We start from the raw sequence: 13547 nt of genomic DNA on the forward strand, positions 1-13547 counted from the left end.
CGCTGGAATTTTAAGATGATTACATGTAGGGAAATGATTTCAGCACTTCAATGTTTTGATATCCACGCTCTCCTTGCTTTAATATTTATTATTTAATGGGCTTGTGAGAGCTTTTTGGGAACTGTAATAACCCCTTTTAAATACTCAAAGACAAAGCGGTAGAGCGTGATATCAAAACATTGGAGTGTTGATATCAATTATGAGGATTAGAAGTGCTTAAATCGGGGAAAAAGTTGATCCTATTTTGATAAGAGTTTTTTGTCTAATGATTTTTAGCCACTTCAACAATTACTGGTTCTTGTTTCCTGAATTTTAGCCACTTTACCCATTTTATCATGAAAAAAAGAGAGAAAGAAATTCATGGTAGCGAGATGAGCCCTTAATATTAAATGAGTTGGGTTTTTGAACTCCAATCTTAGTCCTAAAGCTTAAGCTGTTAGAGTTGGCGCCATTTAATCATTTACACTTCAACAATGCAGTCTAGTGTATTTTTTTCAAAAACAAATTTGGGGCCCATTTTGTAGGTTCGATCCCAGCTCATATACTAAAAAAAGGATGATCCAAACCGTTCAAAACATGCCCCGCAACATAAATAGGCTGTACACTAATACGATGAGGCTCACCCTATATAACATTGTGGGGGCCATCAATGATTAATGCCAACAAATTAAAAAGATTTTTGGATCCAAACCAAAGGCCTATCAGATGGATGGGTTAGATCAATTAAAGGTGGGACCCATTAGCCAATGATCGGACGATTGACATGATTTTCATGCCGCAGCGCACATTAGAACTTCTATCGCTCATTCAGCTAACGTGTACAGCCAAGATTTTTGTTAGGTGCAAAAGCGAATCATCACCGTCCATCATGATGAGCACATGCTTATTGAGATGATGACATCCTCAGGTCTCTCTATAATTGATATTGGCACTCCCCTCTTTATTACAGTTTTTTTATCGTCTCGAAGACATCATCGTCTTAGATCTTCTTCGTCCTTTATCAATCTCCAATTCGCAACCCCCTTTCCTCACTTACATCGCCTTATTTTCGCCTTCAAATCTCTCTCTCTTTCTCTCTCATCTATTTATGCAAAAACCCTAGAAATATTGAAGAAACCCTAACCCTAATTCCTAACTAGGTTTGGATTTAGGGTAGTCCCGAAGATCGATCGATTGATACCAGATCTGTGATTGGAGAAGCCTTGTTCTGATTGATATCCCAAGGAATACCAGCACAAAACTCTCGATTTCTAGGGTTTTATCCGGTTAGGGTTTGGGAAAGTTTGGGTTATCTTTTCTCATTCTTCCTTCAAACCCCCTTCTTCTAATTGATTTCGCTAGGAATATCTACAAAAAGTTCTCTTTTGTAGGGTTTTTATCTGGTTAGGTTTGGGGAAAAGTTAGGGTTGTCTTTTCTTTTGTCATTCTTCCTTTGGAGTCGACACTGGGAAAATCGATGGCAGATCACGGAGAAGCCTTGTTCTGATTGATCTTAGAAGGAATACCTACGAAAATCTCGATTTTAAGGGTTTTTATCTGGTTAGGCTTAGGGAAAGTTAGGGTTATCTTCTCCCATTCTTCCTTTGGAGAGTACATCAGAAAAATCAATGGCGGATCGTGGTACCATTGTTGCCAGGCCAATATGGATGAAACAAGCAGAGGAAGCCAAGATAAAGAGCGAGGCCGAGAAGACTGCGGCTGCGAAAGCCGCCTTTGAAGCCACGTTCAAGGACGTGGAGAAATCCGGGGAGAAAGGAGCAGCTTCTTCTTCTGATAGCGAAGCCGAAGAAGCCGAGTACTCGACAAGCAAGCCAATCGGCCCCGTAGATCCGGCAAAATGCACTGCAGCCGGTGCCGGAATTGCTGGCGGCACGGCCTGTGCTCCGTCGTCCTTCGTTGTTATCACCAAAGATTCCGATGGCCGGAAAATCCCTAATGGAGGAGCTCAGATGAAAGTTAGGATTTTGCCTGGAGTTGGGGTGGGTGGGTCTGAACAGGAAGGGATGGTGAAGGATATGAGTGATGGGAGTTATACTGTTACTTACGCTGTTCCAAAGAGAGGGAATTACATGGTTCATGTGGAGTGTAATGGGAGAGCTATCATGGGTAGTCCTTTTCCAGTGTTCTTCAGTGCTGGTACAGTCGGAGGAGGGCTTGTGGGCCTACCCACGACGTCCCCATACCCGAATCTTGTCAACCAGACGATGCCCAACATGCCGAATTATTCGGGTTCTGTATCTGGGGCGTTTCCTGGATTGCTCGGGATGATTCCGGGGATCATCCCAGGTGCGTCTGGTGGGGCGATTTTGCCTGGCATTGGAGCATCACTTGGGGAAGTTTGTAAGGAATATTTGAATGGAAAGTGCATGAAAAGTGATTGTAAGTTTAACCATCCGCCGCACAATTTGCTTATGACTGCGTTGGCTGCCACAACCACGATGGGGACTCTAAGTCAGGTGCCGATGGCACCGTCTGCGGCCGCTATGGCTGCAGCGCAAGCAATTGTTGCCGCGCAAGCGCTTCAAGCTCATGCTGCTCAGGTGCAGGCACAAGCTCAAACCACAGGAGATTCATCTGGTTTGCCTTCTCTCCCTCGGCATCTCATATTTAGCATTGTCTCAATCATTTAATAATGTTTTCTGTTTGATACTAACAACTATGTAGTTTTCCTTGCTTCCTATTTAGTATTCATTTCTTCATGAATGATAATTTGTGTTATATTCCTGTCTGATGGAAAGAATTAACTGCATAATTGTGCTGTTGAATGTCTAACATTTTTGGTGTGTGGCCTACATATGCAATCTTTAAAGAAAACTGGACAGTTTCACCAGAAAGTGCTAACAGCATCCTGATTCCATACTTGTTCGATTTCTGTTTTGTTTTTCTAATGACTTATACGTGAGAAAGTTGAGTTGACTGGTGGATGACTGACTGGTTGATTCTTTTTTTAGGTTTTCTGGGACATAATTTAATTGAATAGGATGCAATATACTGCTAGATGGACCAAATTATTTTATGTATTGCAGTATATAGATAATGTGGCAAGATACTAACATAATGGTTGGATGACTTATTTTATGTATCGTAATATATAGATAATGTGTCCAGCTACTAACATGATGGTTGGCCCTTATTACATGAGTGTATGCAAAGTATTTAACTAGCAAATTAGCCATCATGTGACCTGGGTTTGGGCTGGGTGAAACACCGCAGGGGGCCCGGGGGGGAGGGGGGAGGGGGGGGCGGTGTGGGGCGTTGAGATGGAGAGTCAACATGTTGGTAGGTAGTTTTATTCTTTCCCTGGGCTTGGCTCAAAAGTTTGAATATGGAGTCAATATATACTTTTTATGATCCATCATGGATAATTCAAATAAAATGGATTGGGATTGTACTGTCTTTATATAGTTGCTAGAGTAGCAGATGGAGTATTTAATAGATCATGGACCATAGAGTCATTTCAAATCATGAGGGTATCTCGAACCTTGATTTTGTTTATAGTCAAACTTCCCCATAATGTAGGATTTTCCCAAGTGCTTATTTGTCACAAGAATATGATTCTTAATGCACATGTGCATATACGTGCAATCCACTTCAATGGAGTCACGGTTATAATTGTTATTGTGATGTAATAAGTAGTAACACTAGCAGTCTTGAATCTTGATCTCTTGAGGCATTGCTCCCCATGTTGGAACGTGACTTAGGTGATGAGCCCAGTAGATCTTCCCTTATTCTTAGCCCACGAAGTCCACAAAAAGAAGGGAGAATCTGGGCCGATATCAGGCTTTTCTCTTGGTATCGCCAGCCAGCCACCTAATCACCTGCGTTAGCAAGTGGACCCGCATGAATACCTTTTATCAAGTAAAACAAAGTTGCTAGCTTCAAGTAAAACAATTTATGCACATGTGGGTGAATAGTGACACATGAATAATGAACTTGGTTTTAAATTACCACCGAAACCGACACGAAACAGTCGAAATATCTCTGTTTTCATCCTACCAAAACACATACAGTAACCAAAATGCATACCAAAATAAAAACCTTAAGTGTATTGGTGCTAATATACTATATTAGAATGTGCTACATAATTATCATGGTTTTAAATTTCGTCCGAAACGTTTTGTTTCGCCGAAATATTTTGTTTTCGGCACAAACCGACACGAAATTCACATGTAGTCGTTTCTTTACAAGATTTCACCCCGAAATTTCATTTTTTGACTTTTAAAAAAAATTTCCACCGAAATTTTAAAAATGCACACCAAAATGTTATAATTTCCACTGAAATTTATGAAATTTCTACCGAAGTAGCCGAAATTTTAACCGAAATCGACGAAATTGACACCGAAATTTTAGACATTTCGGACGAAATTAAAAAAAATAAACAAAATCATAATCATATTTTTACATGATTTCGGCCGAAATTTCAGCCCGAAACCAAAACATTTTGGTTTTGGTGGTGGCCGAAACCGACACTGAAACCGAAATTTAAAACCTTGATAATTATATTTATATGAATCACCTATGAAATGTGGTGTGCGTATTATGTATGAATATTTATATGAATTGCATGTGAAATGTTTTATGTATTGAATTGCCGGACGTGCGTGACAGCTCATGCACCGGGTGTTTGTGATGGGGACAAACGTAAGGTCCAAATTTTAATTTTTAGGTTTCTTTAAGTCATTTAAATTATAGTAGGGGAACCATTGTCTTTTCTCATCAAAATCACTAAAGCCTTTTGAGTTATGAGTTTTTTAAATAGGCTCCACACATGTATTACCAGAATTTTAAGTGGGGAGCAAGTTTTTTAAGTCATTAGAGTGTATTTTAGTCTAAAAATGTTAAGTTTTTAGAATTTTCTAGTTCTCTTCTTTTTTATAGGGACTTTTCTTTTAATAATAATGATGGCATTAACGATTAATGCTATGGGTGGATGAATGAATGAAAAGGATTGTTCCTTGCCGCTTTGCAAAATTGTGGGTATGGAAGCCTTCATCCTTGAAGGTGTGATGCCTTGATCTTCTCCAAGGTGCAAAGCTGGGAACATGGGTGTGATGCCTAGGGTATTACTAGTGTGATTATAGCATAATCTTCTTCATCTTTGGTGAGATGCCAAAGAAAACTCTTGTTGTGAAGACAATGTCTTGTTTTTTCATTACTTTGAAATCTAGATTTTTCCTATTTTATTTCTTCTTTTTCTTGGTTTCTTCTACACAAACAATCCGTCTGGGAACCGGAAATATTTCTTTCCTTTTCCTAAAACCTTAAGACGCTAATTTTTCCTTCTTGTTTTACCGATCCCATCTTAGTCTAAACCATGCGCCCTTTAATATTTTCCCAAACCCTTGCCTATACCTTCCTAACATACGTTTGCACCTTCCCGATACACGTCTGATTCTAAACCTACCCTAAACCTTGAAGAAATATTTTTTTCAATCTAATTACATAGATCAAAAACTGTAATTTTCTCCCATCCTTCTCACTCCTAACGTCCCTTCCTTGGACTGTCCTGCATCATTTCAACGTCAAACCATTATGGATAACTGTCTTGCTATATGATGGTCTTTAAATGTGTATTTGTGCTTATCTATCATTTCCTTGCTACGTGATGATCCTTTTTTTTTTTTTTTGTTCAAAAGTAACGATTTCATTAATATCATAAAGATACAAGACAAATAGGGGACAAGTAGTCCCCGTACAAGATTAGCTCAAATACAAGGAAACAAGAGGCATCTAGAGAGTGATAACCACAAAAGACCCTGTAGAACTAATTAATCACATACAATAAGATTCTCTGGCCACAGGCCCCTCTCCTTAGCAAGAGTGTCTGCCATTGTATTAGCCGTTCTCCTGATGTGAACGAGTTGAGGACGGATGATACGAATCAGATCCTGGATCTCATCGAGGATTTTTGCAATTCTCTATGGCCCTGGGCATTGATTCGCAGCCCATGCAATAGCATTAGCAGAGTCGCCTTCGACAATAAGTGGCCCCAGATTGTGTTGCACATACTACCTCAAACCAAAAAGCATGGCCCTCGATTCCGCTTCATTAGCATCACAATGTCCCGCAGGCCCCGAAAAGGACATAATGACCATGCCTTTGGCGTCACGTAGGACATCACCGATTCCCGCATTGCCTGGCGTCCCCATAGAGCTGCCGTCGAAGTTCAACTTAACCCACCCTTCCGGTGGAGGCTTCCACTTTGGCATAATTTTCATGGAGGTTTTCTTTTATGTAATCACCGTCTTTGCGCTGCGTGCTTATGTGATGGTCTTTAAATGTGTATTTGTGCTGATCTATCATTTCTTGGCGTTTCATCTTAAAATTCCATCTTTGAATATGTTTCCCATGAGTTTCTGTGATTTTACTGGATTTCTATCTAAATTTCCAACTTAAACCTAAACATTTCCATTTCCATGGCAACCGAAACTGATATCGAAACCGAAATGTAAAACCTTGATAGTAAACCTTTAGTAAACAAACTACTAACCCATCCCAATTGCATCAAAATTGAAAATCCCAATATAATTGATACAATCATACTAAAATAAAAGGGCCTACTGCAATTCCAATGGGCCCCACTCTCGTTTCCAATCCCTTTTCAGAATATCTTGTGAAGCAGACTTATGTACTTGCAGAAGTCCTCACACATGGAGTAATAATCAGTGCTTTAGTAACTATGTTGAGCCTGCATATTTAGAAGCCAATTGACTTTATCTTGCCAACCATTGGAGTAGATTTGAGATTTGTATTCTATTCATCATTCCTATGTAGTCTCATTCATGTATGAGCTGCCCTTCTTATCTGTGGTTCCCTACTTCAATTACTTGTGCTTCCATAGAACTTAGATATTGTATCATCAATTGACATTTGATTGAAATTATGAGAACTGGAATTTTCTACAAAAAAGAAAATGATGTCTCTGAGATATATGTCTAAAGTATCAAGAACGGGTTGCCTACTTTTATGTGTGGTTGTGACATGGAAGAATTTATTAACATGTTAACTATACTACCAGGTTCACCTGACAAAGCGGGAAAAGCGGATGCCCTGAAAAAAACACTGCAAGTTAGCAATCTAAGCCCACTGCTTACAGTAGAACAGCTAAAACAGCTGTTTAGCTATTGTGGTACTGTTGTCGAATGTAGCATTACAGATTCAAAACACTTCGCTTACATAGAATATTCAAAGCCAGAAGAAGCAACTGCGGCATTGGCACTCAACAATATGGATGTTGGAGGTCGTCCATTAAATGTTGAGATGGCAAAATCCCTACCGTCTAAATCAGCTATAAACTCTTCTGGGCAACAGTCTTCTTTGCCTATGGTGATGCAACAAGCAGTTGCGATGCAACAGATGCAGTTTCAACAAGCTTTGATCATGCAACAAACTATGGCCTCACAGCAGGCTGCCAACCGAGCCGCAACAATGAAGTCCGCAACCGAGATGGCATCGGCAAGAGCTGCGGAGATAAGTAAGAAGTTGAAAGCAGATGGCGTGGGTGATGAACCGAAGGAAGTGACCCAAAAGTCCAGGTATTTAATTTCCATTTCTGTTTTCATAAAAAAGAATTATTATATCTTTAATTGTGAATATCCAAAAAAAATTTTGTGGATATCTTATCAATAAGGTTGTATAAAATTTATTATCCATGTCTTTGGCAAGGCCACAAATATCTCCGATGTTTTCAAAATATCATATTTTTATCGCGACATTTTGATAAAATGACAAAATCCCAAAATAATCCCGATATTTGAAAAATATGTCGATATTTTCAATTTTGTCATAAAATATCGCGATAATATCCCCAATTTCAAAAAAATATTGCGATAATATTCCCATATTTTTACGATATCACCATTAAAAAAAAATACGATATTTTTATTTTATATTTTTTGTTAAATTTATATATTTTTAAATATTTTATTTTTATCATTTTCCTGATATAAACCCGAAAAAATTAGAAAAGTTTAATGTATGCCGAGATTTTCCCTCGCCAAGAAATTCCCGAGAACGATATTTGTGGCATAGTTAATCATGTCTTTGGCAAGCATTCCTTACTCTTTCCACTGTGACACTAGCATGACTGACAGTTAACTTTATGATCAGGTCACCATCCGGGCCCCGTCAGAAATCAAAGTCCAGGTCAAGATCACCTATTAAGTATCGACGCAGTCGACGGTCTCGCTCTATATCACCGTCAGTTCGGTACCCCAGGGATCGACGATCCAGATCACCTGTGAGATCTCATTATTACATGAGTCGTGGCAGTGGCCGGCGGCCATATAGAGATGCTAAGGATGACTACTACAGGGTTCGAAGATGGGAACATGAAAGATCACGTGATCACTATTCCTCTATTTCACGGAGGAACAGAAGTAGGAGTGTGAGTCCAAGAACGAGGAAATCAGCTCGCGCTGGTTCAGCGTCACCAAAGCGTTTTAGAGAAAGCGTAAGTCCTAGACGAAGGAAAATAGCTCGGGCCGATTCGAAGTCTCCAAGACATCACAGGGAAAGTAGATCATCTCCGAGGCGTACTCATGAGACCCCCTCTCACCGCAATAGACGCTCCAGATCTATATCCGCTGATGCTAGACATCGTTCTAATGATAGAAATGATAATAGGAAATCTGAAAAGTCTAAATTGGATTACATGAAGACTGACAAAACTAAGGAAGCTTCCAAGGACCCAGATTTTGCCCCAAAGGATTCAAGAGACTCGAGGGAAGATAGGAAAACAGATTCCTCTTCACTGACTCGTAAGAAGAGATCCTTGTCGCCAGAGGATAGAACCGTAAAAAATGGGAAGGATACACATAAGCATGAGAAGGATAGATTGAATGAAAGACATTCTCGGAAAAATGAGGCTACCATCGGGGATCAAGATGTTGTTGAGAATGACTCCATGGATTTACGTGAAAGTAGGAGGTCTATAAATTCATCAACTATGAAATCTCACAAGGGAAGTGCCTTATCTGTGGATTATAGAACTCGTGCTGATATGGAAGATTTAAGCAGGGATGAAAAGTCAGCTATGGAAAATAAGAAACATGAAAAAAGTAAGTCCGTTTCAAAGGAGCAAGATTATATTGGTCGTGATTCTAAATACCTGAAAGAAGACAGGAGGGCTTCAGATCACTCAAAATCGAAATCTCACAAGAGAAGTTCAAAACATCTGGAAGACGGGTTCACAAGGGACGCAGATGATCGAAACAGATATGAAAATTCAAAACGGGTGTATTCGGATCACGAAATCTCACAAGATTCTATCGGTCATGATTCTACATACCTAAAGGAAGACAGGAGAGCTTCAGATCACTCAAAATTGAAATCTCACAGGAGAAATTCAAAGCATTTGGAAGATGGGTCTGCAAGGGATGCAGATGATCGAAGCAGAGATGAAAAGTCAAAGCGCGTGTATTCGGATAATGAAATCTCACAATCAAAATCTCACAAGAGAAGTTCAAAGCATCTGGAAGATGGATCTTCAAGGGATGCAGATGATCAAAACAGAGATGAAAAGTCAAAATGGGAGTATTCGAAACCTGAAAGAAAGGATACTGTTAGAAAGGAACACAATTTTGATAATTATTACTCAGTTGACGAAAGGGAGGGCAGGGATGAAGGCTCCCCTAAATTGAGCACTTGTAAGCGGAGTTCATCGCCACATGTAGATGAAACTGCTTATCTTAGCAGGCCTGAAAAGTTGAAACTGGGGAATGAACAACCTGACACTGATCCCATAACCGAGTTGCAGGATTTTATTGAAAAAAATTCAGTGGGATTAACAAAAGATGAGAATGTTTCTTGTAACTTAGAATTGGATTACATAAAGTTAGAGAAAACCAATTCTATTATCAAGGTTCATGATTTTATTGATCACTTGACTGAACTGAAAGATGATGGGACTTCAGATTCACCAAGGTTGACGACTCATGGGAATTCGACTCCCGATGACATGTGGTCCACGGGTACAAAAGATCAAAGCGCGTATACAATCTTAAAGTCAGAGTATGGGAATCTTGATAAGTCTCATTCAGAATGGGATTGCATTGATGATGATTCAACGTACTTAAGGGAAGATATGAAGGCTCACAAAACTTCAATGTCCCCCGAGAATGGTACATCTGTGGATACATCAGATCTGAATCAACATAAAAAGTCGAAACTGGAGCACAGATCTTCAGGTGTTTCTTCTCCAGGAGATGATGAAGAGTACAGTTATTACGAGAAAAGCTCAAGTTGGCGGAGGGAAACTCATCTGGGCTCTCCTAAACCTATTTCACCAAGTTTAAGTTCTGAAGGACAAAGCTAACAGTTTTAGTGATAAGGCTAATGGGTGGAAGTTCTGCACTAAATTCTTCTGGCACTCGAGTTTCCTTAAACTTGTGTTCGTGTTTGCTCACTTTTGCAGGTCCGCAGAGAACCGGAATGAGAGATCTTGGTTTGGTCAAGTGTCTTCGAAGAGTATCTTGCTTCTTGGATCCAAGATTGTGCGGAGTGGGTTCTGTCATGGAATGATTGTAATGGAGTTGTTTCACTGCTTATTGTATGATGGAAATCTATCACTTGGCAGTGAAATTGTTCCTATTATGCCCCTCCATCATTAGGTAGTTTCTCAATCAGACTGTCTTGTTTCGGTGATGAATCTTCCTATGTTTTATTCTTGTTCCGTATTTATTGTTTAAGGATGCCAAAATGCTCTGCTAAGCCTTCGTGGCCTTTCTTGTTTAGAACTTTGGTATTTAACACTTCTGTTCATGCCACCATTTAAAAAAAAAAAAAAAAAAACCCTTTGGTGTTTAATACTTGGACCATTGCAGGGGCTTTGCTGTAAATAAGTTGCTGCATGAATGATTTTCAATGGAAACATAAAAGCCAACTTGTTGCTGAGGTGCATTCTCTGCATGGCTTATGCTCTTAAATCTGCTGAAATTTTCAGTAGATATCTGTATTTGTTTGTTCTTACATTTGTACACTTGCATGTCTTCTAATGTGTCAGCTCCTCTTAGTGACCTTTTCTTCTTTCACTTTTGTTTTTCTTTTTTCTTTTTCTTTTTTGGCTTTTTTACTGGTCACAGGGTGCTATGTTCTATGAAACAAGAGTGACTGGTCCGCGTCTTATATTTGTTGATCCTGCAGTCGTAGCCTTAGAGGATGTGTGAAGGATAACCTGCACCGTGGATTTGTTTACAGGATTCATTCTGATGGATATTATATTATTTTGTCACACGATAAGGTTTCTTATCTTGTTTCGTCCTTTTTACTTTCATAGTGTGTTGACTGGTCAGTAGGAGTCTGGCTTTTATGACAAGCCATTCAGGCTAAGTGATTGTAGGCTGATGTAAATTGCTTTTAAATTGCCCATCATATCTGAAAAATGTGCAGGTATTTTCATGGTGGATCTCTGTTGGAGCTTTGAGAATAAGTTGGCAGAGTTTATCTTCTTTGATCTTGCATAAGGCGTGCGGAATTGTTTAGTTACGGACTGCAGTTTCGTAAGGAGAGCCTTCTTCTACCTTAGTAATGGACAGTTATGCTCTTAAACTAAGTTTGAAAAATTTCAGAGTATCAGCTGAGCTTTTACCCGGACTACTTTCGTTTTGTTTAACAATAGTGTTTTTTTTATTGTTTTTATTTTTTTTCATTTCTTTTTTAAGTTTTTTTCTTTTTAGGTAGGCTTCTTTTAAGGCAGAGTGAAACAAGATGCTGCTGGCTTGAGCTTATCACTGAAGTCTATAAATAGATTGGTTGAATGGTTCTTGTCCTTTTTTCCATGGTTAATTGTGCATTAATTTTAACAGGTAATATGGTGAAGTTGCTGGTTTCGATTTGCTCAGGTGATTGAAATTAGTTAACCACAGGGAATTTTAGGCTGGTTTAGAGTTATTTTAATAGGGTGTGAGTGCTGGCTCTGTGGTCCTTGATAGGCTTTTGTTATATCATGAAAACCTCCCCTTGACTTATCAAAACAACCAGTGCGACCTGAATTTTCAAAAGAAAACCCTGTATTTTAGGTAATAACAATAATGTGTCTTCTTTACCACTAGTTTGTGTCTACTCCCTTCGGTTATTTTGTAGATTTGGGTTAGTTTTGTTCATTTGGGAAAAGGATAGCATGGTTATGTGACTTTCCTTTGAATTTTGAGATGTATCGAACACATCCAAAGAAACTTTCAAAATGTCATTGATATGGAATTCCTGATTCTTGGGCTTATCTGTAAACTTGCTGTTTTTGTGCTCATTATTTGATCTTGCTCCTGAAAAATATTTCTATTATCATTGGCCTTTATATAAGCTATATTATATTATATATTGTCTTAAACTGTCTGTTTTCTGCTTTTTTCGTCTTTTCTTTTTTCTTTGGTTTACAATTCTTTTGGTTAGGGTAAGCTATGGATGACGAGAGTTGAAAGCAAAATGCCCAGGGTTTGAATCCTAATCTTTCTACATGGTCTGCGAGTGCTTAGGCCAAGCACTTGTTTTCATTGAGAAAAATTGTGCACAAAAGAATAAGGTGTCACTTTTGGAACTATTGTCTTTCTTTCTATTTGTTAACTTGTCTCCATGAACGCTACCGGGTTGAAATCACAAGCTTCTATGGATTTGGCTGGGTGGTAGACCTTGTCGTTGTGAGGGGTTGTGTTATGTTTATGGTCAAAATGATGGATACAGCTTTGAATTTCAGGGAATGGCATTACCAACTATGATGATGAATATATCTTGTTTAATTTGTGTTTATTTTATCTGATTGATGGTAACTTTTTTAAAATGGTGCTTCTAGCATTTCTATTTTAAGCATTGACTTTTTTTTTAAATATTTTTGCTCGGGGCTTTTGCTAAACCTTTAGGGGCTGTTTGGGCACGCCGATTTTAGAAACCAGGTTTTATGTTGAAAACAGTGTAAAAGAGGGTTCATGATCTTGAAAACAGTGTAAAGGAGGGTTCATGATCAAGCCGCTGCATGCTGTCGTGACAGTGTTTCTTGGATTTTAAGTATGAAATCTATGTTTTAGAAGTCTCTCCCACACCTGAGATTTCTAAAATCTGGAAACATGAGATGATCTGCTACGCTCTTGCTGACAGAAAGAAGGGTCAGAAAATGTTTGGGCTGCTTCTTCTCCTATCTCTCATCTACAATTCTGAAGAAATCCTGGATTCTAAAATCTGTGTATCTGAATGGCCGTTTGGATACTCGGATTTTAGAATCCATATTTTAGTTTGAAAACAGTGTAAAAGAAGGTTCATGATCAAGCTGCTGCATGCTGTTACCCTTCATTTTCCGCACTCGGGCATTTTGCGTGGTCATAGGTGCGTCTAGTGTGAATCAGAGAGTTCTATTCAATGTCTTCCATCATTTCATGCCTTGTATGTTCTTCATTATCATCTGTCATGTGTAGGTTCACGCATCGGTCATTGCCTTAGGTTCCCTGTTACACAGATTCTTCTGAATATGCGACCCATATTGGACACGTGTCAGATTCAAGTTACTTTTGGATTCTCAGAGGCATTTCTAGATCTCTTTTATCTTTTTTTTTTTTTTTTCC

At 38.9% G+C, this 13547-nt stretch overlaps 1 protein-coding gene across 6 annotated transcripts; it reads left to right on the top strand.

Annotated features, from left to right (window-relative positions):
• The first annotated feature begins 962 nt into the window (after positions 1-962).
• LOC143847360 (RNA recognition motif (RRM)-containing protein) lies at positions 963-11775 on the top strand. Of its 6 annotated transcripts, none has more exons than XR_013235022.1 (6): positions 963-2577; positions 7019-7535; positions 8110-10610; positions 10824-10894; positions 11082-11239; positions 11389-11775. XR_013235022.1 is itself a non-coding variant. In XM_077356170.1 (3 exons), the coding sequence occupies exons 1-3, from the start codon at positions 1608-1610 to the stop codon at positions 10313-10315; spliced, it is 3693 nt and encodes a 1230-aa protein (XP_077212285.1). In that variant the 5' UTR covers positions 963-1607; the 3' UTR covers positions 10316-10806. The 6 variants fall into 6 exon arrangements, 1 of the variants encoding a protein (XP_077212285.1); XR_013235024.1 differs by having other exon boundaries at positions 11143-11239; XR_013235023.1 differs by lacking the exon at positions 10824-10894.
• Positions 11776-13547: the final 1772 nt, after the last annotated feature.

Source organism: Tasmannia lanceolata, unplaced genomic scaffold, assembly GCF_043159265.1.
Source record: "Tasmannia lanceolata isolate RefF3 unplaced genomic scaffold, GAP_Taslan_0.1 ptg000015l, whole genome shotgun sequence".
Classification (NCBI taxonomy): Eukaryota; Viridiplantae; Streptophyta; class Magnoliopsida; order Canellales; family Winteraceae; genus Tasmannia; species Tasmannia lanceolata.

Bases quoted from the DNA above. Each gene is read 5' to 3' on its own strand.
- LOC143847360 (XM_077356170.1), top strand. From the start codon at position 1,608: ATGGCGGATCGTGGTACCATTGTTGCCAGGCCAATATGGATGAAACAA. The intron at 2,578-7,018 runs GTTTGCCTTCTC...CTATACTACCAG, and splicing joins AACCACAGGAGATTCATCTG to GTTCACCTGACAAAGCGGGA. The intron at 7,536-8,109 runs GTATTTAATTTC...CTTTATGATCAG, and splicing joins GAAGTGACCCAAAAGTCCAG to GTCACCATCCGGGCCCCGTC.